General features: G+C 39.8%; 4 protein-coding genes and 1 non-coding gene across 5 annotated transcripts; 1 reads left to right on the top strand and 4 right to left on the bottom strand.

The window, feature by feature from the left end:
- Positions 1-506: 506 nt before the first annotated feature.
- Positions 507-3136, bottom strand: rpl39 (ribosomal protein L39). Its single transcript, XM_039813253.1, has 3 exons — positions 3003-3136; positions 2553-2656; positions 507-718 (listed from the first exon to the last, which is right to left on the bottom strand). Exons 1-3 carry the CDS (start codon positions 3003-3005, stop codon positions 670-672), a joined length of 156 nt encoding a protein of 51 aa, XP_039669187.1. The 5' UTR covers positions 3006-3136; the 3' UTR covers positions 507-669.
- LOC120567498 lies at positions 1624-1756 on the bottom strand. Its single transcript, XR_005640591.1, has one exon. It is a non-coding gene; the product is annotated as a small nucleolar RNA SNORA69 (small nucleolar RNA).
- A 10337-nt stretch (positions 3137-13473) lies between the features above and the next one.
- On the bottom strand, positions 13474-17189 carry upf3b (UPF3B regulator of nonsense mediated mRNA decay). Its single transcript, XM_039813623.1, has 10 exons — positions 16924-17189; positions 16548-16654; positions 16349-16455; positions 16161-16259; positions 15690-15800; positions 15532-15575; positions 15244-15432; positions 14994-15151; positions 14575-14902; positions 13474-14494 (listed from the first exon to the last, which is right to left on the bottom strand). The coding sequence occupies exons 1-10, from the start codon at positions 17032-17034 to the stop codon at positions 14351-14353; spliced, it is 1398 nt and encodes a 465-aa protein (XP_039669557.1). The 5' UTR covers positions 17035-17189; the 3' UTR covers positions 13474-14350.
- A 650-nt stretch (positions 17190-17839) lies between these two features.
- Positions 17840-19532, top strand: ndufa1 (NADH:ubiquinone oxidoreductase subunit A1). Its single transcript, XM_039813625.1, has 3 exons — positions 17840-18075; positions 18211-18300; positions 19375-19532. Exons 1-3 carry the CDS (start codon positions 17974-17976, stop codon positions 19393-19395), a joined length of 213 nt encoding a protein of 70 aa, XP_039669559.1. The 5' UTR covers positions 17840-17973; the 3' UTR covers positions 19396-19532.
- A 485-nt stretch (positions 19533-20017) lies between these two features.
- On the bottom strand, positions 20018-24075 carry LOC120566922 (NFKB activating protein). Its single transcript, XM_039813624.1, has 8 exons — positions 23453-24075; positions 22512-22592; positions 22304-22365; positions 22106-22198; positions 21976-22018; positions 21693-21884; positions 20656-20805; positions 20018-20488 (listed from the first exon to the last, which is right to left on the bottom strand). The coding sequence occupies exons 1-8, from the start codon at positions 23896-23898 to the stop codon at positions 20314-20316; spliced, it is 1242 nt and encodes a 413-aa protein (XP_039669558.1). The 5' UTR covers positions 23899-24075; the 3' UTR covers positions 20018-20313.
- Between the last annotated feature and the right edge of the window lie 996 nt (positions 24076-25071).

Here is a 25071-nt window from a genome sequence, read left to right as displayed (position 1 = left end):
TGAGCCACTGCACCATTTCACCTATGATCTATTTAATATCAGTATTGCTTTTCAGGGAGTCATCCAGCTTTCACGGAACCTGAATAAAACGCTTACTGTATATACAGTTTCCCGTTTCTTCCGACCTACCCAGTTCTGCTTGTGAACTCAACGTTAGGGATTGCTGACATGGCAAACCACTTAAGTAAACATTTTATAGTTTGTCCTGCTACTAGATTAAGTTTCTTGAATAACAGTTCTGTCTTTGGAACAAGCAACAAAGAGAGCTTAGTAGTGGCCAAACTAGAAAGAACCACAATCTTCCATGAAACTGTCGTAGAAATTCTCCTTTTCTTAAAAAGTGCAGTCTCATGAAAGGCCTGTGGTCAGGAGAGTGAAACCCTTTCAGAGTGCTCGTCTTCCTACAGAGCTGTGTCAACAGCAACCCTCTAATGTAATGTTTGCCTCAGAAAAAGTCTGTACATAAATTATAAAAAAAAAAAAAAAAAAGACTGTACAGCCTCATATCAAGTTTGATGAAAGATCTTTTATTGTCAAACATGAACATAACCAGAGTATCTGTACAAAATGACTGCTGGTCCAGATAACATGGCTCCCTCCCTGCAGTCAGGCCCAGCAGCTGGAGGTCCTGGCAGATGTTGGGATGCTTGGATCCAGGGACCCTCATGTTTACAGGCCGAGCTTGGTCCTCCTCCAGTGTCTCCTCTTGGAGTTGTACCTGAAAACATTAGAAAAAAAAAAACATTTCAGGTATGCTACAATGACAAATTAACTAAAACTGTTAAACATTGAGTGGAACAAAAAAACCAATGTAACTACCCTCTTTTACAGAAACCGTTACTATTTAACTTACCAAAAGAGGGACACCTTTATTTTGACAGTGTGGCTACTAAATACACACAAATTGAGCTGAGATCAAGGTTGACTAGTAAAGCTTGGTATAACGTTTCAAGAAATAAATAAAAAACAAAAAAAACCTGCTCTGCACCGTGAGCTGTATAGTCTGGGAACTGGTGTCCCATATTCATGATAGACATTGAAACATGCATATCACCCCTGTAGTCTGTTGCTTGTGCAACTGAGTGGCAATTACTTCACTGACTAGGATAAAGTGTCATGGAGCCACTGCATCCACATCTTGCCAATTAGGTGTGAAAATTCATTTTTACATCCAAGCTTTGGTGTTTAATAGGCATTTTCCCAGTCCTGTATTAATGGGGTTCTTACTTATTTTCTTGGAGATGTCAATACCAACTAGGAAGTCCATAGCTACTAAACAGATGATCCCAGTCTGCTCATTCAAATTAGTTCAGTTGAAACTATGCAAATTCTGTTGATGCTGCTCTTATTTCAGAGGCCACAAACTGACACATCCGAAGCCTGTGTGATATATCGTCAATCACTTCAGGTCACTGCAATAATCTTTTTTTTTTTTAAATCTTACTTGTAAATCCCACCTCCCAAGAAACAATGACACACATAATCACTTTCCACTGGAACTAAATCATTGTAGCCATCATGAGAATCGTTCCAGACCATAGTAATTTCAGAAAAAACAAACACCATTGAAATCCTTCAGGAGAGCAATTTAGTGAGCAGATCAGCCATTTCGGACAAACAGTGAAATGTTCAGCTACAGAGCTTCCTCATCACCACCACAGTGAGCAGGAGTCCGCTCTGTTGCAGAAAGATGCTCTCAGCAGGGTTAATGACAGCACTCTACTGCAATGGAGTGCTGCAATTGCAGACCTGCTTTACATGACATTAAGTACCTGCTCCTTCTCTGCATTGGTCAGCCAGTCGTACATATTTGCACTAAATGATATCGGAGAGCTGAGAGACAAGCTCAAAAATGAAGCGCCATTTTAAAACTGTTAAAACAGACAAGCTCTCAGTAGATTTAACCATCCTCTACACCTTAGGAGATATTTCTTCTTTTGAATGCTCAATAAACTTTACTGTGGAAATAATTGATTAAGTAAACATGGCAGTCCATCATATTTTTTTTTATATTCACTTAATTACCAATTCATAAAGGTCTACAGTCTAAACTATGTTCTTTTTTATGGTCATTTTGATGGCTATAGTTCGTGGTGCTGTAGAATTGTTTTGTTGTAGTGTTATAACGTGGTCTGCTCTTTAAAATATAATATGTAATGCATAACCAAACATTACTCATTACAAAAACCTTATATTCTTGTTTTATATATTCTGCACAAAATGAAAGGACACATACACACACCCATTGTGCGTTTGTATAATGTATTTAATTTCCTATCTGACCCAGTATACGTGAGCTTTTTGATCATTAAAATTAGGTTAGAAATGATTGCTTGCTTGTTGTATTTAACTGCAGGAGTGCAACTTAGGTGTACCTAATAAATTGGCAAATGAGTGTGAATATGAGTGACTCAATGTTGACTATTAACGTTATTCCATACGCTGTGTTCACATGTAACGTTACAAACTTGCACGCTTTCACTAGCTACATGGCAGCTTCAACTTGCATATGGTGCACAGTCCAAAGAAACACAAACGCATTATAGACTCACCTGATCTTGTTTCCAGTCTTCATTCTGATCCACTGAGGAATGGGCCTGTTCTGTTTCTGCTTCTTTGCGAGGAAGCGCTTGATCCTGAAAGTCTTGTGGGACGACTAGAAACAACAAAGCGCGCCATTAATACCAGGTCAACGCACAGACAGCGTTTCGAGCCAGTGTTCTACAACTGTGAGTTTAAATGAACACATTTAAAGCATTTACGAAGTATAAATAAATAAGCAAGCAGCTAACATACATAATGGGAGTTACAGGCTAACATGCGTAGCTCTACAGAGTGGGAACCAGCTAGCATCATTAAGCCGCTTTAATATGCTTATATTCCCTCTTTTTAAACAACATACAGATGTATGAGGTACTATTGACATATTTATTAATCACACAATATAGTTGTGCGGGTTTACAGGGGCTGCTGAAATGGATGTTTAAAGATTTTGTATTTACCATTTTGTCCCCAGTCCTTTCCCGACTATGGCGGTGGCCGAAGAGAAAGAAGGAAGTGACGTCGGCCCTTTTATCCAATAAGCGTCCGTCCAACTGGCTCCAAGTTCTACCTTCTACCTATGAGTTCTACACACAGCGACACCATAGGTAGGGTTTGTTAACATGCGTCCTGTTCCATGTGTTCTGGTTCTATCTCCTGTATTTTTGGGCAGGATGTCAGTACATTTATTTCCCAACACAACTATGAATTTTCCTTGTCACATGAAAATGTATTGTTTGGGTTATTTTTCTTACACTTCCAGCAAGACAAATAAATACTACAGTTTGATATTGTTACTCGCTAAATTTCATATTCATAAGTCTAAATTTGCCACCCACAAACCACCTTTTTAATATTCGAAAATGAACTCAAACATTACATTTCTAAATTTCTAAATATTCTAAAAACTAAATGTATTTGTTATTTAAGTGCAATCCCCCTGGCATAATGTATGTTTGTGTTTTGTTTATTTCTGTTCTGACTGCCTGTCTTTGAATGTTGTTAATTAAAAAAAAAATGGAACGTAACGCAGCATAAAAAAAAATAAAAAATCTTAGGACCTTCAGCCATTATGTGTGATGTGTCTACTTAAATACAGTTCTGAGGTATGTATACTACAGTGCCTTGCGAAAGTATTCGGCCCCTTGAACGTTTCGACCTTTTGCCACATTTTAGGCCTCAAACATAAAGATATAAAACTGTAATTTTTTGTAGAAGAATCAACAACAAGTGGGTCCCAATTATGAAGTGGAACGAAATTCATTGGCTATTTCAAACTTTTTAACAAATAAAAACTGAAAAAAGTGGAGTGCAAAATTATTCAGCCCCTTTACTTTCAGTGCAGCAAACTCTCCAAGTTTTCAGTGAGGATCTCTGAATGATCCAATGTTGACCTAAATGACTAATGATAATAAATAGAATCCAGCTGTGTGTAATCAAGTCTCCGTATAAATGCACCTGCTCTGTGATAGTCTCAGAGGTCCGTAAAAGCGCAGAGAGCATCATGAAGAACAAGGAACACACCAGGCAGGTCGAGATACTGTTGTGGAGAAGTTTAAAGCCGGATTGGATACAAAAAATTTCCCAAGCTTTAAACATCCCAAGGAGCACTGTGCAAGCGATAATATTGAAATGGAAGGAGTATCAGACCACTACAAATCTACGAAGCCCGGCCCGTCCCTCTAAACTTTCACTTGCTCATACAATGAGAAGACTGATCAGAGATGCAGCCAAGAGGCCCATGATCACTCTGGATGAACTGCAGAAATCTACAGCTGAGGTGGGAGACTCTGTCCATAGGACAACAATCAGTCGTATACTGCACAAATCTGGCCTTTATGGAAGAGTGGCAAGAAGAAAGCCATTTCTTAAAGATATCCATAAAAGTGTCGTTTAAAGTTTGCCAAAAGCCACCTGGGAGACACATCTAACATGTGGAAGAAGGTGCTGTGGTCAGATGAAACCAAAATCGAACTTTTGGCAACAATGCAAAACGTTATGTTTGGCGTAAAAGCAACACAGCTCATCACCCTGAACACACCATCCCCACTGTCAAACATGGTGGTGGCAGCATCATGGTTTGGGCCTGCTTTTCTTCAGCAGGGACAGGGAAGATGGTTAAAATTGATGGGAAGATGGATGGAGCCAAATACAGGACCATTCTGGAAGAAAACCTGATGGAGTCTGCAAAGACCTGAGACTGGGACGGATGTTTGTCTTCCAACAAGACAATGATCCAAAACCTAAAGGCACAAACTACAATGGAATGGTTCACACAAATAAACATATCCAGGTGTTAGAATGGCCAAGTCAAAGTCCAGACCTGAATCCAATCGAGAATCTGTGGAAAAAACTGAAAACTGCTGTTCACAAACGCTCTCCATCCAACCTCACTGAGCTCGAGCTGTTTTGCAAGGAGGAATGGGCAAAATGTCAGTCTCTCGATGTGCAAAACTGATAGAGACATACTCAAAGCGACTTACAGCTGTAATCGCAGCAATAGGTGCTGCTACAAAGTATTAACTTAAGGGGGCTGAATAATTTTGCACGCCCAATATTTCAGTTTTTATTTGTTTAAAAGGGTTGGAAATATCCAATAAATTTCGTTCCACTTCATGATTGTGTCCCACTTGTTGTTGATTCTTCACAAAAATTACAGTTTTATATCTTTATGTTTGAGGCCTGAAATGTGGCAAAAGGTCGAAAAGTTCAAGGGGCCGAATACTTTCGCAAGGCACTGTACATGATGCTACTTTATACTTCTACTACTATTGGGGAAATGTTGCACTGTTTGCTCCACTTCTGTTATTGCAGATAAAGATATTACATACAAAACATATAAAAGTGTAAAAAAGATACATTCCTATGGATGAGACTATCCAAAACTAATTAAAGTAGTTCACTGGCTTCAGCTCAACCTGCTGCAACATTAAAACTCTGCTTAATGCTCATATTAATACAATATACTGTAATAAAAAGTCATGTGTATAGTGAATGCTTTTACATTTGACATGATGATACTTCAGTACTTTTACATCTTGGTATTACTACTTATACTTAAAGAGCATACTGAGGTTAGAGCCCCCAGTAATTCACTGTATAGGAAAATAATGTAGGAACTAGATTAAAATATATACGGTAAGTATAAACACACTACTAAGGCTTCTGGGGTCATTTTTGTAAGAAAATCTGAGTACTGCATCCACCACTGCCTACCTGTGTTGTATCCCTACTGATCCTAGCCACAATAAAGCTGAAATGCATACAGTATGTATGTTTATCTGAACAGATCCAAATGTGTTGAACTAAAGGTAGATTAGCACCTGAGTAAAGTGGACAGCTGCTGCAGACGCTGAGGGCCCCTAAGGCCTAAGGTTTACTATGTTAATATCAACTTAAGCAGGGTACGCATTATAAGTTTATTTTGGGTCAAATCTAGTCCTCGAATGATACATATTTAAGTTGATTAAATACAATTACTATTCCATCATAGGAGTACTCGGAAGAAAAAACAAAATATCTAATCCTAGACTTCAGGAAGTGCATAGCTGACCCGCCTCCCATCTTCATAAATGGAGACTGTGTAGAAAGAGTTCCAATTGAAATTCCTGGGAATCCACATATCAGACAACCTCTTCTGGTCTACCAACACCACAGCTGCTGTCAAAAAGGCACAGCAGCGTCAGCACTTCCTGCAAGTTCTTAGGAGAAACAACTTATGTGGCTGCTGGCAGCCTTCTACCACTCTGTTTTAGAGAGCATAACTTACTGCCTCACAGTGTGGGATGCTAGCTGCTCAGCAGCAGACAAAAAAGCACTACAGTGTCATCAACACCACACAAAAAAAAATCATTGGCTGCCCTTCTCACTCCAGGAAACTGCACACACCCGCTACCTTTCCAGAGCAAAAAAAATTGTTAAAGACAGTTCTCACCCTGGTCACCATTTCTTTGATCTCCTGTCCTTTAGGAAGACACTAAAACACAAACACTAGACTAAATATAGCTGCAAGCAGCAATGAGGGGGCCAAGCAGTACACTAGCTGGAATGGCATTGCCATTGCATGAGCAAGCACTCACAGCAACTTTGATGGCAACTGGATAAATGGCTGAGATATCAGCTCATTTACTTTGTTACAGTGCCCCTAGAGGCCAAATTACACCAATGTCCTTGTGCATTCTAACAATCAAGTGCCAAGTCCCTGTACCAAGCATGGCTTTAGTACGTCAAAACTTTGCTGAGATATGAGCTCACTTTCTTTATTACAGCGCCTCTAGAGGCCAAATGACACCACTTTCCTTGAACGTCCTCACAATCAGCTACCATGTCCCTGTACCAAGTTTGGACTTCATACGTCAAAACGTTGCTGAGATATGAGCTCACTTCCTGTGATTAGTCCATGTACCAAGTTTGGTTTTGATACGTGACAGCGTTGGTGAGATACAGGCAGCTTTAGTTGAGAAAGTAGTTAAAACAAATGTCGCTGGGCATGAATAGAGGACAAGCTATCTGAAGCCCAAACTGCCTTGACAAAGCTGTCTGTTTGGAATTAGCATGGCAGGTATTTAAACATAACGGCCTTGTCCCAGTCTAGACATCTAGCTATATGAAAAGATAAACAATGCTACGTTTTTAATAAATGTAAATAAAGCAGCTAATATCTACATGGACAAAATCATGAATGTACTAATAAATAAATAAAAAAAATCCACATGGGATTTGTTTTGATGCGATGGATTTAACCAATCATGGAACTTCCACCTACCAATGAAACGAGTTGTAGCCAATCAGATGCAAAGTAGGGCGGGTCTTTGCCGAAATGTGAGAGTGCGGTACAGGTGTGGTCTCCATGGTAACGCGGCTAAACAAAATGGAGGCAAAGTTTATTAAACGTGGAGCATGTAGATACCATAGACAGTATATAAAGAGACCTAAGTGGACATTGAAGGGCAAGATGCGCTGCTCTGTTCTGAATCAGCTGCAGTTTACCTAAATCATTTTCTTTGCAGCACTTGACCATATCATTGGGCAATAGTCAAGATGTGATAAAACTAGAGTGTGCAGGACTTGTTTGGTCAGGTGTGGTGTTAAAAAAGCAGAGCATCTTTTTATAACATATATTCCTCCCCATCTTTGCAACAAGATAATCTATATATCTTGTCCACAACAGATTACAATCTAAGAAAACCAAGCTATGTTTCCTCTACTTGTTCAACAGCTACATTATTCAACATCAAATTCAGCTGAGGCTTAGAGCTCAAGGAATGATTTGTACCAAATACAATGCTTTTAGTCTTTGACATGTTTAGGAATAGTCTATTGTTAGTAATCCATTTTAGTGCTATCTGCAACTCTCTTTCCACACTAAATGTTTTGTGTCAGAAAAGCTTCCATTAAAGAAAACTTTGTATTCTGTATGATAAATAATTTTCTAACCATAAAGCAGATGCAGCAAAATCATAACATACAATTTTTCCAATAATAATTTGTGATCAATGACATCAAAAGGCAGCACTTAAGTCTAACAGTACTGCTCCCACAATATTCCTCTGATCAATCAATTTCCTTTAACCAATCATCCATCATTTGTGTAAGTGCAGTGCATGTTGAGTGACCTGATCAAATTGTTAACAGAGAAGTAGCACTATATCTGGTCAAATACAATTTGTTCCAATAGTTTGCTAGGAACAGGCAACAAACTAATAGGTTGGCTGTTAGTGCCAGTGAAGGCAGCCCTAGCTTGCTTGGGTAAAGGAATAACTTTAGCTTCTCTCAAAATTTGAGGAAAAACATTACTTTTTAGGAGTAGGTGGTAAAGGATATTATTTTATTGAAGCTGTGAGTGTGGACTGGCAGTGGGGGTGCTGGGTCCGAAGATGGCTGGACTGGCAGAGGGGGGTGCTGGGTCCGAAGATGGCTGGATTGGCAGAGGGGGGTGCTGGGACTGAAGATGGCTGGACTGGCAGTGGGGCTGCTGGGTCCGAAGATGGCTGGACTGGCAGAGGGGTGGTGGGTATGAAGATGGCTGGACTGGCAGTGGGGGTGCTGGGTCTGAAGATGGCTGGACTGGCAGTGGGGGTGGTGGGTCCGAAAGATGGCGCTGGACTGGCAGTGGGGGTGGTGTGGTCTGAAGATGGCTGGACTGGCAGTGGGGCTGCTGGGTCTGAAGATGGCTGGACTGGCAGTGGGGGTGGTGCTGGGTATGAAGATGGCTGGACTGGCAGTGGGGCTGCTGGGTCCGAAGGTGTCGTGGCGCAGAGGGGTGTGGTATGAAGATGTGGATGAGGGGGTGCTGTATGAAGATGGCTGGACTGGCAGAGGGGGGTCTGGTTGAAGATGGCTGGACTGGCGAGGGGGTGCTGGGTATGAAGATGGCTGTGACTGCAGAGGGGGTGCTGGGTGCTATGAAGATGGCTGGACTGGCCAGGGGGGGTGCTGGGTATGAAGATGGCTGGACTGGCAGAGGGGGTGCTGGGTATGAAGATGGCTGGACTGGCAGTGGGTGGTAAGATGTCAGCTCAGACTTGCTCATGCGTGGCTGTTGGCAGCAGAGGACTCTGAAGGGGGGTTATTTCTGAGAACAGAGATCTTCCAGTTAGTAGCGTCAGGGAGCGGAGCAGACAGGGAAGTACAACAACAAGGAACTAGACTAGATCCAAATCTCGAAAGCTGGTGAAAAAGCATACTCAGTGGTAAGCAACAATCCAGCAGGGAGGGGAAAGTCAGACTGGCATCTGAAGGCAGATGATGGAGCAGGATGAGTAGCAGGGGCGCTGATTGGAATAGGTACCAGGTGCGGGGAGAATCAACGAGGGGGGGGGTACTGAGTACTTTTACTTCTAATGGAGTATTTTTACACTGTGGTATTGCTACTTTAACTTAAAATATAAGTAGGGTGATATCAGGTAAATTGGGCCACTTTTTGGTAAATCGTTTGGGACAATAATACAATACCATATATGCCTTTTCCTTGTGTTTTTATGATTACTAATGACTGTTTTTGATAATGTTTTGTTGAAATTATGTAATAAAATATAATTATTTAGGCCCTACAGTTCTTGAAACATCAGCTGTGCCAACTTTTTTGCATGAGCAGTTTCAGGTAAAATGGGCCAGCTGTTCAGGTAAAATGGGCCAGTCAAACTACAAAGGGAATATAGTAATTTATCATCAATATTAATTTTAAAAACACAGTTGCTTATACAGCCACATAACATTTAAATTACATTAAACAAACATTCATATGTGCCATTAAAAAAAAAAAAACATTTTGGGTGCAAACCCACATATTCAAATGTGCAATTAAAAAAAGTCCATTATGGAACAGCATAGATCAGTGAACTGATGTCAGTGGTGTGTGTGTGTGTGTGTGTGTGTGTGTGTGTGTGTGTTCTTGTTTAACTATATTCGTGGGGCCCAAAAACCGGGAGTCCAGTATACTTGTGGGGTCCCGACAGCTTTGTGGGGCCAAGATGCTGGACCCCACAAGTTTAAAGGGCTGTTTGAGGGTTAAGACTTGGTTTTAGGATTAGGGTTAAAATTAGGTTATGGTTAGGGTGAGGGTAAGGGTTAAGGTTAGGCATTTAGTTGTGATGGTTAAGGTTAGGGTAAGGGGCTAGGGAATGCATTATGTCAATGACGGGTCCCCACAAAGATAGTGCCGCAAACCTGTGTGTGTGTGTGTGTGTGTGTGTACGCACGTACGTACACATACACTCACTCTCTCACTCACTCACTCACTCAAACACGTGTATGTGTGTTTGTGAGTGACACAGATGATGGCCCATTTTAGCTGAAACCATGTTGCCCATTTTACCTCAGTGGGTTAAGGTAAATTGGGCCGCCAAGAAAAACATTGTTTTTTTTAAAAATATGTTCATATACCAAACTAACAACATTGTTTCTGATTGATGCCATCAAGACAGATATTAAGCATAGTTTTTTTTATGTGCATGTTTTTTTTATATAGATTTATCATCCTTATAATAGTTTAGTTAGATTTGGTATGCCAGGCTACTTACCATGCAGCTTTCTGGTGCAGTCTTGATTTGAATTATTGCCCCGCCCACCATAGCAACCATAAACCAATCAAATCACCTGTTACTTGTCAAGTACAGTTAAGACAACAGTTTGAAATCCTTTGCAGTCATTGGCTCTAAATTCCAGAGGGGCTGGGACCCCCAAACCTTAAATGGCCCATTTTACCTGATGGCCCATTTTACCTGATATCACCCTATAAAAAGCTCCTTATGATAAAAAAAACAAACAAACTTCTAAACAAAAGATGAATAAAATCTACATCTGAATCAATGCAATGAAACGTTAAAATGGGTTGGGCTGTTTACCTGTTCTCATCATCATCATGAAGCACGAACCAAACAAAGGAACACTGAGCAGCAGCAGCGGGGGGGCTGTAGCGCCTCCTGGAGGGTAGCTACTCACCTTAGCAGATGCTGAAAAACTGGTTCCGCCACGATTGAATATAATCCTTCCCCACCAGTGCATCTATGGTAATGCCTCCCCCTCCTATCTGAAAGAACTAGCCTACTCACCCCTCTAACTACAACTCGATTTCCTCCGTTCAACAAACTCAAACCGCCTCCTTCTCCCCAAGACTAAGCTCAACGTTTTTTTTTTTTTTTTTTTTTTTTTTTTTTTTCTCTCTCTCTCTCTCTCTCACACACACACACACACACACACACACACACACACACACACACACACACACACACACACACACACACACACAAACGGTCCGGTTCTGGTGGTTGATGATTAGCTCTCATAACGGGCCAGGTGGGTACACTGCCATGACTCCACATTGTCATTGTGATATTTTGTGATTACATTTTGAATCTGCAGCATTCTAATAGCCTACAGTAGTTCAATTCAATGTTATTTATAGTATCAAATCATAACAAGAGTTATCTCGAGACACTTTACAGATAGAGTAGGTCTAGGCCACATTCTATAATTTACAAAGCCCCAACAATTCTAATATTTCCCCCAAGAGCAAGCAGTGCAACAGTGGCGGAGGAAAAACTCCCTAGGAAGAAACCTCGGACAGAACCAGGCTCTTGGTAGGCGGTGTAGTACAATGTCTGCCTCTGATGTAGACGTAGCCTACACTGTAAGTCAGTAGTATAGGCTATACAGTGGAGTTGCAGTAGTTTGGGGTCCTTCTGTAAGTACTTTTGGGGTACAATTTGGTTTTGAAGAATTCTACAAGCAGCAATACCACAGGCCAAGCAGTCGGCCCGTTCCAAACAGACATATTTTCAACGGGCACCGCACTAGTCATCTTAATTGCAGTTTAACTCATGATGTTGATGGTACTAAGTTGAAGTAGGGTATAAGTAACATATAAACCCAGAAAAAAATATGAATTCTACTATTCAACTACCGTTTTTTACTATGTGATGTTTAACCTACTTGTCACATAAGTAGCACTTTTTAATGTAAGCCAATCAGATTTGTCAATATTAAGTTATTGAAGCACATGTATGACATGTGCCTGCTGATCCCAAGGTGCAATGAAACTGAAGATATATCTTAAAATATTAATTAAGAACTACTTTTTCTTTTGAAATCAAACCGAGTTTCAGCATGTGAGCAAACAGATCACATGCTCTATCATTACAGTAGCAGTACAGTGTGGTTCATACAGGGAGTGTTTACAGGGAGGGAATAGTGTGAAATCTCTCATTTCTGCAATGTTCACACACTACAAATGAGTGAGCACAACATCAATTAATTACATAAATATTTACTGTATATAACAGACAATACAATTTCAAATCACACGATTATACCAACAAAAAGACTTAGGTATTTGTATCCTAGATCACACAGGGGCAAATAGCTCAGTCAAAGCATTTACCTGATGTACCCTTCTGCAACACCTTCAACCTACTTTTGAAAACATTTAAAGAGACCAGCTCCACTAGACCAAGATCAGTGTACAACAGCAAATTCCAAGTCCCAGGAGCAGCATACATAGAAGATACAAAGAAGCCTTTCTTTTGCATTTCAAATGGACGTTTTGGACATAGAGATGAGATTTGAAATAAACCTTAGTGCTCCATGGTATCTAAGGAGTGAAGCCATTAATAAGATGCATACATGTTAAATCTACACATATGACTCTGCACCCCAAATTCACATTTTAACCCTTGTGTGGTCCTTCGGGTCCCAGTGACCCGAAGGACAACATAGAGATGATGTCTCCCCTTTACTTTGTTGAGAATTGCTCTCTAAACCCTGTTTCTTGTAAAGTAAGTAAGTAAAGTTTATTTCTAGAACACATTTAAACAGTTTAAGCTGACCAAAATGCTGTACAAACAAGAACTAAGGTGCTGTATTAACCCTTGTTTAGAGAGCAATTCTCAACAAAGTAAACGGAAGTACATAACCCTTGTGTTGTCCTTCGGGTCACTGGGACCGAAGGACAACACAAGGTTAATAATGTTTTACAATTAATTTTACTGATCTGTGCAATATTATGTTATTATGAACTGATCAATATATGTATTATCACAAACCACCTGCCCTTGTTTTATGTTGAATTTTGAATGGTTGTTTTTGTTTGTTAAATACGGATGTGTGCAATAGAGTTTTCCTTTAAGCACCGATGGGAGGGGCACTCGTAATTTCATTGTATTCATTGTTATATGACAATAAAGGCTTATTCAATAAGAGCCCTATGGCAAATTTCTGTACCAGTCCTGGCCATTCTTGGACAAACATTAAAGTCTAGTGTCAGCAGTTAAGTAGGTGTACCCATCGTAGTTAAGTGAAGGAAGAGGTGAACAAAACGGAACTACTGTAGTGTTTTGAAATAGCTAAAACAAAATACAACTTAAAGATATTAAAAACCATCAGCGCATTTCAAGGCTGAACGTTTCCCCAAAGAGGAAAAAAAGACATGAACACTTAAGCAAATACCTCTTTTATTTCCAGTCAAAAGTGGCAACTGTATGTTAGCATCACCAGCTGTGATGTTTTCTCATGCTGTATTCAGTTTAGTGCAACACACATTAATGTTTAAGGGGAGTTTCAGATAAGAAAACGGGGAGGGGCACAGGTTGATCCCTCTGATTGAAGTCGACATGCAGGCGTGGCTGTCACATGGCAGTCTAGTCAGAAATGGCTATTTCTCCTCAGTCACTGTATGAATAAATCACATGATCCCAAATCAGGTAAGTATAGGCTATGTACTTCAGCGTATGTTGTGCCTGTGTGACTATTTTACAGTTACAGACCATGAAAAGTTGTAATAAAAGCTGCACATACATTTGGATTGTCTAGCTTCCCAGGCAGAAGAAGATGTAATTCCCATGTGTACACCTCAAACTGAAAATGTCTATGCTACAACAGAAATCTCATTCAAGACAGCGTTGAAAAAATATTGATGAGCTTGGCAATGTTACATATCGAGTAAATAGGAAGTTAACAACTTTGATATGGATTATGTTGAAAACCAAAGTTTTACATCAGAGAAATAATACTGAAATAAGGTCACTTTGAGTTCATGAAAGCTTTGGCTTTACTTAATGTGCCCTACAGCCAAATTATTTCCAAGGTTTGCGGTTGCCTTTCCTAAAAAAAAAAAATTAAACTAAAGAGGGTCACATTCAGGCACTAAGAGACTCCGCAATCACATCTCTTCCTCTGAGACTGGGAGAGCCGGATGCAGCCCTGCTTAAACTGCAGTGCACGTTGCCCTGAGGCGCCACACTGCTGCTCTGAGCCTCAAAGGGCTGTCTCCCCTCTCCTCACCAAACCTAAAATGCCATAAGTAGAAATCTGCTCAATCGTCTCCTTTGTCAGCCACTTTCTCGGTCTCGGTCACAGTATCTGGCTTTCTGTCGGCCGAGTTGGATTCAGCTCCTCCTCCACCTCTTCGATTCCGGCTTCTGGCCCCTGGCTGGTACAGCTGAATCGCAGGTCGGTCCTGATGTACAGAAAGAACTCTTTTAGAAAAAGTGCTTGCAATTGCAAAAAGTACTTGATTCAAGAGGGTAGAGTCATCACCTTATTTCGTAGTCGCTCTCTTTTACCACTGTCTTCCTTCTTGTGGTCTTTGGCAGGCCTCTCCGGCCTCTCAGAGTGAGCGGAGTCTCCAATGTGTTCACCCTTTTTCTTCTCCAAGGCACGCTCTTTATCTTTTTTTACCTCCTCCTCCCTCTTCCTGTATGAGTTCTCTCCATCCTGCCGTTCTCTCCTTCTCCGACGATCTTCGTCCTGTCGCCTGATGCGCTCCTTCTCTTTCTGCCGCCGTTCCTTCTCCCGCTCTCGATCTCGCTCTCTGTCTCGATCTGGGTCTCGCTCCCTGAACTCCTTCCTCCCGTCTTCGTCAACTCTGTGTGTAAAGCACAAATCCGGTTTAAATATTTTGTTAAAAGTGGGAAATGTATTTTATTTTAATTTTTTAAATGACTGAAGCCACTAACTTCCTTCCTCGATCCTCTTTGTTTTCAATGTGCTGACGCCTCTTATGATCAGCACTCCCTATGGATCGGTCCTCTTTATTTGGCCTCTCTGGTTTCTTGGCTTTTTCCTTGGGCTTCTCAGAATCAGCATCATCCCCTCTGTCTGGCTTCTTTAGGAGCTACACAGTTGAAAATAAAGACAAAATCATAATGTGATATTGGAGATTATTACATACTGTTGTAAACTGCTCCAATCGACTGCAGCACACACCTTAATTTTTGGTTCTTCTTTTACTAGGTCCTTGTCTTTCTCCAGCGGTTTCTCAAGTCTCTTTATCTTCTCTGCCTCTTTGCGCTTCCTTCTCTCCTCCTCTCTCCACTTACGACGCTCTTCATCACGCAGACGCTTGCGTTCAAGCTCCCTCCTTCTTCTCTCTTCTTTCTTTTCCTCCCTAATTCTCTGAACAGCATAAAAACAAGACATGAGGCCAGCCTTCATCATGCAACTTAACAATTGTAACTAGAACACCACACTGTTGTGCCAAGGTACTTTATTTACCTGTTTATTTTTCAGGAAGTCCAGCAGAGGAGTTGTTTTTTTAGCTTGAAGGGAGAAAAAAGTATGTTTGAATTCTTCCATTCAGCAGTGTGTCCGTTTAAAAATATATACAATAATGTTTTGGCAGCACTTTTTAATTTAAGGGACCGTTCACCTACCTACAAGCTCCTTTGATTTTGCCTCAATCTCTTCCAACAGGGTCTCAGGTGTTGATGCCAACTTGTCATCATCGCCATTGTAAAATTCAAGAAACTTCTTGTAATCAGGATCTAAAAGAAAAAATGCACCATACAAATAAAGACATGCTTCTGGTAAGACTACTTCTCTGTAGCTTAATATGGTACTAAGTATTTTTAAACCATACTAAATTGAAGTAAGGTATTTTCAGGTCAGACAAAACCACCAGTTTAAGAACAGTTAGGACAACTACTAGCATTAATCCAGGCTATTTTAGGTTACTCTTTATGAAACAAAGGCAAATATATTCACAAATACACACATAATAAATGTTGGCAGTTTGTTGCATGGTAGGCATCGTAAATAAAATGAAAAAAAGTACTACAAAACTGAACCATCACCAAATCTTTCTTTTTTATTATAACGTAACGTATATCAGTAAATAGCTTTACCTTCAGTAATTGTTCCACATTTTGCATCCTTTTTCTTACTTCTTTTCTTGGCAGTCTTTTGAAAAGGTGCAAACTCCACAATGGCAGTATACTCCTGTCCTGTTTAAAAACAAGTTATGAAGATCCAATTCATGTCTGAGAAAAAGCTTAAGTTTGTATATTTAGCTGTAAATGTTTGCTCTTCATACCTCTGCTGTCAATGAACACATATCCATCAAAGCGATCTCTGAAGAGAACTATATCCTCTTGATTTTTGAAATTGATGTAAGCCCTTGCGAAGAGGTGAGGGTAAAGGCTGAAAGGCCAGAATACTCATGTCAGGTTACACCGTCAAGACCGTCAGTGATAGTATTTTTAAAATAATAAAACGTCTTTATATCAACTCACCTGGTGTCGTTGGAGAAAAACTCCAGGTAGTCCAGCTCTGGTAGAGGTTGTAAATGCTCCTCTAGCTCTTCCTTGGTCAGACTTGGTGGTAAACGTCTGATTACGATCTAAGAAAGAAGATATTATCACACCTGGGTATCTGGGAGAACAACCAGACTGGAAAAAGACAACAATTAACTAGCCTAATATTAAATTACAGTTGGGGTAAGCCAAGTGACAATGTGTCTCACTATGTAAATTACAAAGTGGACAATGCAGGTTTATATCCGACAAAATCCACGCTAGTTAAATGCATGCTGTTATTTCATTAAATTAACGTCATTAGTATCCATAACTGACGACTTGTAACGTTAGCAAACGCGGCTAGCAAGTTTACCTTTGTCATGGCCTCTTTCTTTTCCTTGGACTTCTCTGTCTTTTCTCCATCTTCACACTTTATTTCCAATTTTCGCTCCCTCGGCCGAGCATTTTCCTTGTCTTCCTTCATAGTTGAAAACGCTACTTCGTCCTGCGGTTGTATTTCATCTCATTCCGCAGACTTGTTTACTTTTTTTAGCAAGTTAGCTGAGTAGTAGCAACCGACCGAACTAACCGTAAGCGAGTGGTGATGTCGAAGGCATGTCCCGCCCTACTCTACTTCTGATTGGCTTACCCTGACCTTCTGGCCTAAACCTAACCAACCCAACCAGAGAAGGAAGCGAGTGCTTGCCAATCGGAGGGAGAGCAATGCCTTCGCCATCCTAGGAAAAAACTTCCTCTTTCTTTTATGTTTCTTTTCCCTCTGACGTGTGGGCCTGCATCATCGCCAGAAGGGGGCATTGTGAGCGAAATTATCCATAGCGAAAACAAGCGTATACAGTGAATTTGAAATTATATTTACATTTTTTTTGCCCATTTGTTTTTGTCTTAGGCTTGGAGATGCCCTCCAAAATAAAAGCTTTATATACCGTCTATGGTGCAGTTTATTTTGTATGAGACACAAATTGTCACACAAACTAGGCGAGTGTTGAGTTAGAAACTAATGTCATAATAATTATTTAATCTAAAATAGCAATTACAAGTTATATTCGCTACTGAGTAAACTTTTTCTCAAAACATTCGATGTGAAGTCTAAAATGCCATTCCTCTATGTAACTTTGGAAGTAATGTTTTAACAAATTAATTACAAATATAGCAACAGAAAATATCTCTCAGAATGTATACTAACGTTTGACGGCAAAATAGTCTAGTTGTTTGTAAAACATGACATTTTATCTGCTGACGCTTTTCTTTTGAAAAAAACCAACAGGAAGCATTTTCTTGTACTGTAGCGGTCGTCGAGGGAGTCGACATTTTGTTAGCTTCTTAGCAAAATAAACTGAGTCTTAGGGCAATTTTGTTGTTATCTAAGCGGCTCTCTGTCGCCTAACAGTTACCGGCTGTTATCATGTGGTATGAAATTCTGCCCGGCTTCGCCGTCATGACCGTGTGTTTGATTATTCCTGGCGTCGCCACCGCACAGATCCACAAGTTTACCAACGGAGGAAAGGTGAGGATTCTGGATGCTAATGTGGCTCTGACCGTGCTAATAAGTAGAATAAAGCTAAGCCGTGAAACGTGCTGTCTCTCCGCGTTTTGTACCCTAAGCTACTTGATTTAAAGGCTCTTGTTTTTTCCCCTGTAGGAAAAGAGAATCGCTCGGTATCCGTGGCAGTGGTATCTGATGGAGAGAGACAAGCGAGTGTCGGGATCAGGACAACACGTTGACTCCAAGGTTAGTGACTAACCATGACGTGTCCACAGAAATATAACCTTATGCGAGAAAACGCAAACGCTTTGACTTATATATTTTCCAAAGAAAGCGAAAAGATTTTTTTTTTAAAATACATTTTCACACCCTCCAGCAGCCCTGTTTGGGTGTTGTCCTCCAGCTAGCCATTGCAAGTGTCTTTATTTACAAACCAAATTTACCTCAGTGATTACCTGAGACCCTTTTAGCCAAAATGTAGCACACTATGATAGCAATTTTGAAACTTGATAGATATATACTAAAGTAATATCTATCTATAAAACACTGTAAAATGCTGAGTGGTAATGGTAACAACTTATGCTTTTATTGGGGTAATTGTTGGTAATAATTAGGATGATGTAATGTTTTTGTTCAAGCAAACAATGCAAATATATAATTAAAAGGATAACTATAATAGTTAACTACTACCCTCACTCAACAATCAGATTACAACCTGTCATCTGCAGAAAATACTCTGACAGTAGATGGTACAAGCCTAAATGGTACCAATACAAGAAAGAATTTGCAAACATAAAGCTTGTTAAATGAATAATATAATTTAGTATGTTCTTGCATTAGGAAAGGGGATTCAAATATCTTTCTAATGTAATTAGGGCTGGGCAGTATGGAGAAAATCAAATATCACAATATTTTTGACCAAATACCTCGATATTGATACTGCAACGATATTGTTGTGTTGACTACTGGTGCTTTTACAAAATATTTACACAATGAGATTTTTGATAAATAATCACCAGTAATGTGGATATAATGACGTGAAGTGGGTAAAGGCAAATAATAGAACAGTTACAACAGTCTGGTAAGTTCAGGTAATGACATAACTTTACAGTAATGCAGTCTTTAAAACCAGGAAAAGACAACTTATGCCATATTATGATATCCAAAATCTAAGACGATATCTAGTCTCATATCACAATATCAATATAAAATCGATATATTGCCCATCTCTAAATGTAATTTTCCCCAAACTGTATAATTGCATGTATATTTCGAATTCCAGTAGAATTTGTGCTCTTATTTTTTTTTATTCCTCAACAGGGACTCGAGAACATCCACTGATGACAAAGAATATGAAGACCCTGATGAGAAGAAAGTTGTACATTAAAAGATTATATTTAACATTCAGCTGTTTGTTTTCAGTCTTTTAAGGCAATCCTCCTTGTTATCAAATAAACTGTTCCACACTGGAAACCTTCTGAGGCTTCCCGGCTCATATGTTGAATTTCAAAAGGCAACCGACGAGATTGGTGCTCTAATCAAATCATTGTTTTACACCCGTTCATATGTTGTGGTGCTTACACTGTATAAGTTATGTCGCCTGTAAAGGTGATAATCCAGTGTTGTACAAGAGTATATTAATATTCTGTAGAGAGACTAGACATTGTTTGGGATAATAGTTATCATAGTTGCGATTTCTTAAATGTCCTCTCCTGGTTTAAAAAAAAAAAAAAAAACTATGTATCCTATAGATACTAAATGTTATTCAACTATTAGTGAACTATACTCTGCATAAACCAGATGAAATATTGACAGTAGCAGCTCAGGTGAATACAGACAATCATATTGTACATATTGCACTTTGGTATAATTAAACAGATTGCTCTAAGTCAGTGAACTGGGTTTAAGGAGTCGAAAGATAAAGTATTTTTATTTTAACCCCAAAAAATGTGGAAACCACAACTTGATAATGAAAATTTATTTACCGTTGTGATCCGGATAATTTGCAAAACATTAACAAGATCAAATTAAAGTTGACGATTGAAAGGGAAAACAACTTCTCGTGAGTCAACAGGATAGAGAATATTATACAACAGAATACTTCTCAGTCTCACTTTTCTTTACAATTAAAATCCTTCTCCACACTGTACGTTCAACCTAAACTGAATGTGGTTATCGTCCAAACAAATACAACATTAATACCCCAAGAAAAAAAGTAAAGGTGTCCTATAAAAGGGGTAATCTGTAGAGATGTGATGTTCACTTCTCCTCCTTGCCTTTGGTTTTCCTGTACACCATCTCCCTGAAGCTCGACAGGATCTTGCTCTCTCTTTTCCTCCTCTCCTCCTGGTTGAAGGATGCCAGAGCTCTCTTTTCGTCTGCGCTGTAGATCTGGTTTTCCTTTCTCAGACGCACAGCCTCCATACGACGATGTCTGCAGGGTTACATTTGAAATTTGTGAGTATCACAATAATGATAAATACGTGCATCTCGTTGCATCATACGGACATCTGAAACGTCACCAATTATTAATGTGCTGCAGTACAAATTGTATCCCAGCCAATGTGAGACTTAATAGTCCTACTTCTAAACATCACGTACCTGCTGCCGCTCATCACGTAGCCGGACTTCTCAAAGTTTGCGATCTCGTCGCTGGTGAGACCGATCTCACCTCTTCTCGGGATACGTTTGCCTGCTTTCACGTACTCCGCCATCGCAGCACCTTCACCTGGCAACAGCGCATGACCAAAACTGGAAGAAGAAAAAATGCACTTATTAACCTTGTGTTGACTTCGGGTCAAATTGACCCGTTTTCAATTTTGGTTTTATATCATAAAACATGGGACGTGGAAATAAGCGCTGAAAATGTGTAGAAGAAAATGTTTACAAAAAGCAAAAACAAAAAATAAAATAAAAAATAAAAAGTACTGTAAAATAAACAATAATATGTGCTGTTAATACAGATGTTGCTTCCGCTTATCAGTAAAACTAGTTTGTACCACTTGGTAAGCCAACTTCTAGGGCTGCAACTGATGATTATTTTTATTATCTCATTGCAGGTGATTTTCTTGATCAACTACATGTCAGAAAATGGTAAAAATGTAAATGGACATCAAAAGTTCCTAGGGTCCAAGCGGACTATTTCAAATGTCTTGTTTTGTCTAACCGTCAAAAACCATCATACAAGAAAGAAAAACAGCAAATATTCACATTTCAAAAGCTGGAATCACTGAATTTACAAGACCAAGAGTCTACAGCCTATGTGTGAGGCTGTAGGTGTGTGTGGTGCTTTAGGGTGAATGATAAATGCTTGATCGAATCACGGATATTCTTCTCTAAACTGCACTAAAAACAGAATTACGACACAAAGTTGGCCTCATGTCATTGCTAGCAAAGATAACCTGTCAGTGTTATGAATTTTGAGTGTTCTCAGACAATTCTAATCACCAGAGCCACGCAGAATTCTGCAGAATTAAAAAAAATTAAAGAAGACTCAAAGAAAAATAAATAAATAAAAAACTTTTTTTATTTGGGATCACCACTGAAAACGGTGGAGATTTTGTTTGGGTCTGCTAATCACCACGAAGTGATGAGCATTAGTAACGTAACATGAATAGCAACAATAAAAATAGACTCACTCCAAAGGTCGGTCGTCCTGGGACATGTGTGTGAGCGGAGCTTCGGGGCCAACCACGTGTTCGTCCATGCAGGTTTTCTCCACCCACATCACCCCGTTGGGATCCTCCTCTTCCTCTTCTGACTCTTCACTGCTGGGGTTACTGGACTCCTTGCGGCTCTTCTTCGCCTTCTTCTTCTTGGACTTCTTTGACCTGTTTGGAAACGGGAAGAGATCTTTGGTTAATCAAAATGTCCTTTTACTGTGAGAATGAAGCTGGCGTAGAGCTGCATGTCAGCACTTACTTCTTGCTCTTCTTTTTCTTTTTCTTCTTCTTTATTTCTTCCTCTGAAAGATTAAAAAAAACATGACATTTAAGCTGATAAAACTTGTGAAATATACTTTCTAAAATTAATGTAATTATGAGTGTCTTACCATCTGAATCTGACTCTAGCTCGCTGTCCTCTGAGTGCTTTTTGTTCTTTTTTTTCTTGGATTTCTTCTTCTTTTTCTTCTTCTTTTTTTCTTCTGTGAATGAGAGAGGTCTTCGTAAATACAAATGGCATACAATATACCTGTAATTTATTTCTATTATTACTTTTACTTTATTTATCTAAACAGTGTGTGCTGTACCTTCTGAGCTCGATTCTGAGCTGCTGTTTTTCTCGTCTTCGACTGGTGTGAATTCATCAGAGCTGTCGGAGAACAAAGAAATAAAGACATGCTTTCTGCACCCAAACATAATAGAGGTGAAATATCCTCCTCCACATGTGCAGTACTGGAGAAAAAAACAATATTGTGCGATAAATGTGTTGCTATGAAGGACAGATTATTGACTTACTCTGGCTCTTTCACTCTTGGTGAATATCCCCAAACTTCAGGACAACCTAACTCACCGATCCTCTCCCTCTCCTGCAGACGCCTGTAACAGAAAGACAGACAGATGCAGAATTCTAAACAAATAACGTATTATGTTATTATGTAACAATGTGGGGGGAGACCATTAAGGCAGCATTCATATCAGTTCCTCTATTTGTTTAAAACCTGAATAATTGCATCTTTTGTATGATTAGCTGTAGAGCTGTGCAACAACTCAACATTAGCAGTGTTGGAAAATACCTATATTGATATTGTGAAAATGTATCAATGAGTTGTAGTTTTGCTATATAGGCTAAATATGTTCATGCATGTCTCATATGCTGAATATACACACATTAAATACGCTTTCCCAGCAAAGGTCTTTTTAAAAACACTGATTTTTGTTTTGCATCGGATTTTCTGTAAACAGGTTTCTCCTCTTGATGCTTTTTTACTACTATCAAAACAAGGCATTTAAAACAATGTCAGAGATAAATTAAGGAAATTTTTTGGTAAGGTATTTTAAAAGATTAATGTTGAAGTCACTGAAGAGAAAACAATGTCATCAGGGTTACCTCAGCTTGGGCTTGGAAAGTACACATATTTAACCTGAATAACAAAGTGGGGGCATTTGCTGTTAAAAGACAAGCATATTTACCCGACAAGATATGTCAGTGTAGAGGAGCATAAAACAAAAAAGTATTTTACTCTCTTATACTTGTATAATTGAGACGTAATAATAAAAGGGATCTGAAGCCTGACCCATACTATGGACTAAAGGTCAGGGTTTCTTGATCTCTGCTGCTTCAATTTATTTTATTCTCTATCTTTTGTGACCATCACTTCATGGAAAAGCATGACTGAATTGTTAGACCCTTCAACGATTAATAGATGAATTGCCGTTTGGTGTTTTCATGTGTTTACCTGGCAATAAAAGCCTCTTGTCTCTGTCTCTGAGCGTCGTCCCGCTGCTGTTCGTAGTAATAATCTTCTTTGAAGCTGCCGTGTTTTCCAGGAGCGTCCCGTTGCTCGGACCAGTGGTTGTGACTGATGTTGTTGTTATTGTTGGGACGCTCCCTGGACCTGGACCTGGACCGGGACCGAGACCGGCTACGGCGGGGACTTCCAATGCGGATCCGCCTGATGTTTCTCGCCTCTCGGAATCGGCGGTCCCGTTCCTCGTGTTCCTTCTCCCTGTTGCGCGGCTTCGGGAGTTTCGGCCCGAAGCTATACGGAGAAAGGCTCCGTTCGCGGCTGCCGCTGCGGTGGCGGCTGCGGCTGCGGCTGCGGGAGCGAGTCCGGGGTCTCCGGGCCCGAGGACTCCGAGGCTCCCCGCCGCCGTCAGAGCTCGAGCGATCCGACAGTGGCATACCTACTGACTGCTTTAAATGCACACCGAAAACACGGGACACACTAAAGACAAAACGTTGGTATTTTGAGGAAGATTAAGAGAAAAACGAACACGCGTCCAAGTTTTCTGTAATACGCAACAAGCACAGCGTCCAATAACAGGAAGTCAAGATACGTCCGTTCCCAAACAGAAACCGGTCTTCCTAAAAAATGCTGCACAAAGTTCCGCTTGCACTTTTTATGCTTTTTATGAGAAAATACTCTTAATACATCCATGGAAAATGTATATAATGTATACCTTATAATGTGTATTATACAATGTATAATACATTAATATACATTATTAATTGTATACACTAAATGAAAGCATGAATGCAAATATGTAAAGGTACTAAATACTCTGTGCACCCAACATTAATAGCAATGTTAAGTTAAGACTGAATATTTACAAATAAAATGAGTAGACAAGGAAGTTGCAATAAATAAACACAAAGGCACTTGAGGCGATGGGGTCTGGTACTGGGTTAATTGTCTATAAGAATACATATATAGTTTAAAAAAAAATTACCTTAAGAGGGAACCTTTAGGGAACGTTTCCTGGAGGTTATTTCAAGGTTCTACAAAACTAACCTTTACAGAACATTTAGGGTAGGCTACTCATTTTGATTGGCATTCAGTGTTTAAAAATACAATTGTTTTCCAGTTGGACAGCAAGCTCAAAAATACGTCGTCCAAAGGGTGGTGGGTGTGCTCTCTCTTAACTGAAATTGAATCGCTGGCAAAGAAGTTTGTACTCTAAAAAAGATAACATTTCATGGTTTTGCAGTTTTCACTTTGTCCGCATCGGTCCCATACAGTCTATGATCGGTCCGTATACATTTGCATGCACCTAGCGGGAGCGCGCACAGCGTAAACAAAAACTGCAGCCAATTGTAATAATTTCTAAGACAAAGTACTGTTACAAAAATTATTATTCTTTGTGTGGTTCAACAATGGTGATCAATGATTTTAAGTCTATAGCATATGAACGTTTAGAGTCATATTGTTTATTAAACTCTAGAATTAGCCTACTACTAAGAGGAGCCACATGTGAAATATAGGTAGAAAAGTAAACCCCCGCCCCCCAGATGTTGGCTGCTGGCGGGCAGGCACAACACAGGAAGTTCCAAACATGTGGAATGTGGACCACACTG

The sequence above is a fragment of the Perca fluviatilis genome, chromosome 10 (assembly GCF_010015445.1).
Source record: "Perca fluviatilis chromosome 10, GENO_Pfluv_1.0, whole genome shotgun sequence".
NCBI classification, from domain to species: Eukaryota; Metazoa; Chordata; class Actinopteri; order Perciformes; family Percidae; genus Perca; species Perca fluviatilis.
Note: the sequence above shows the minus strand (reverse complement) of the source record. Positions and strands in the feature narration are given on the sequence as shown.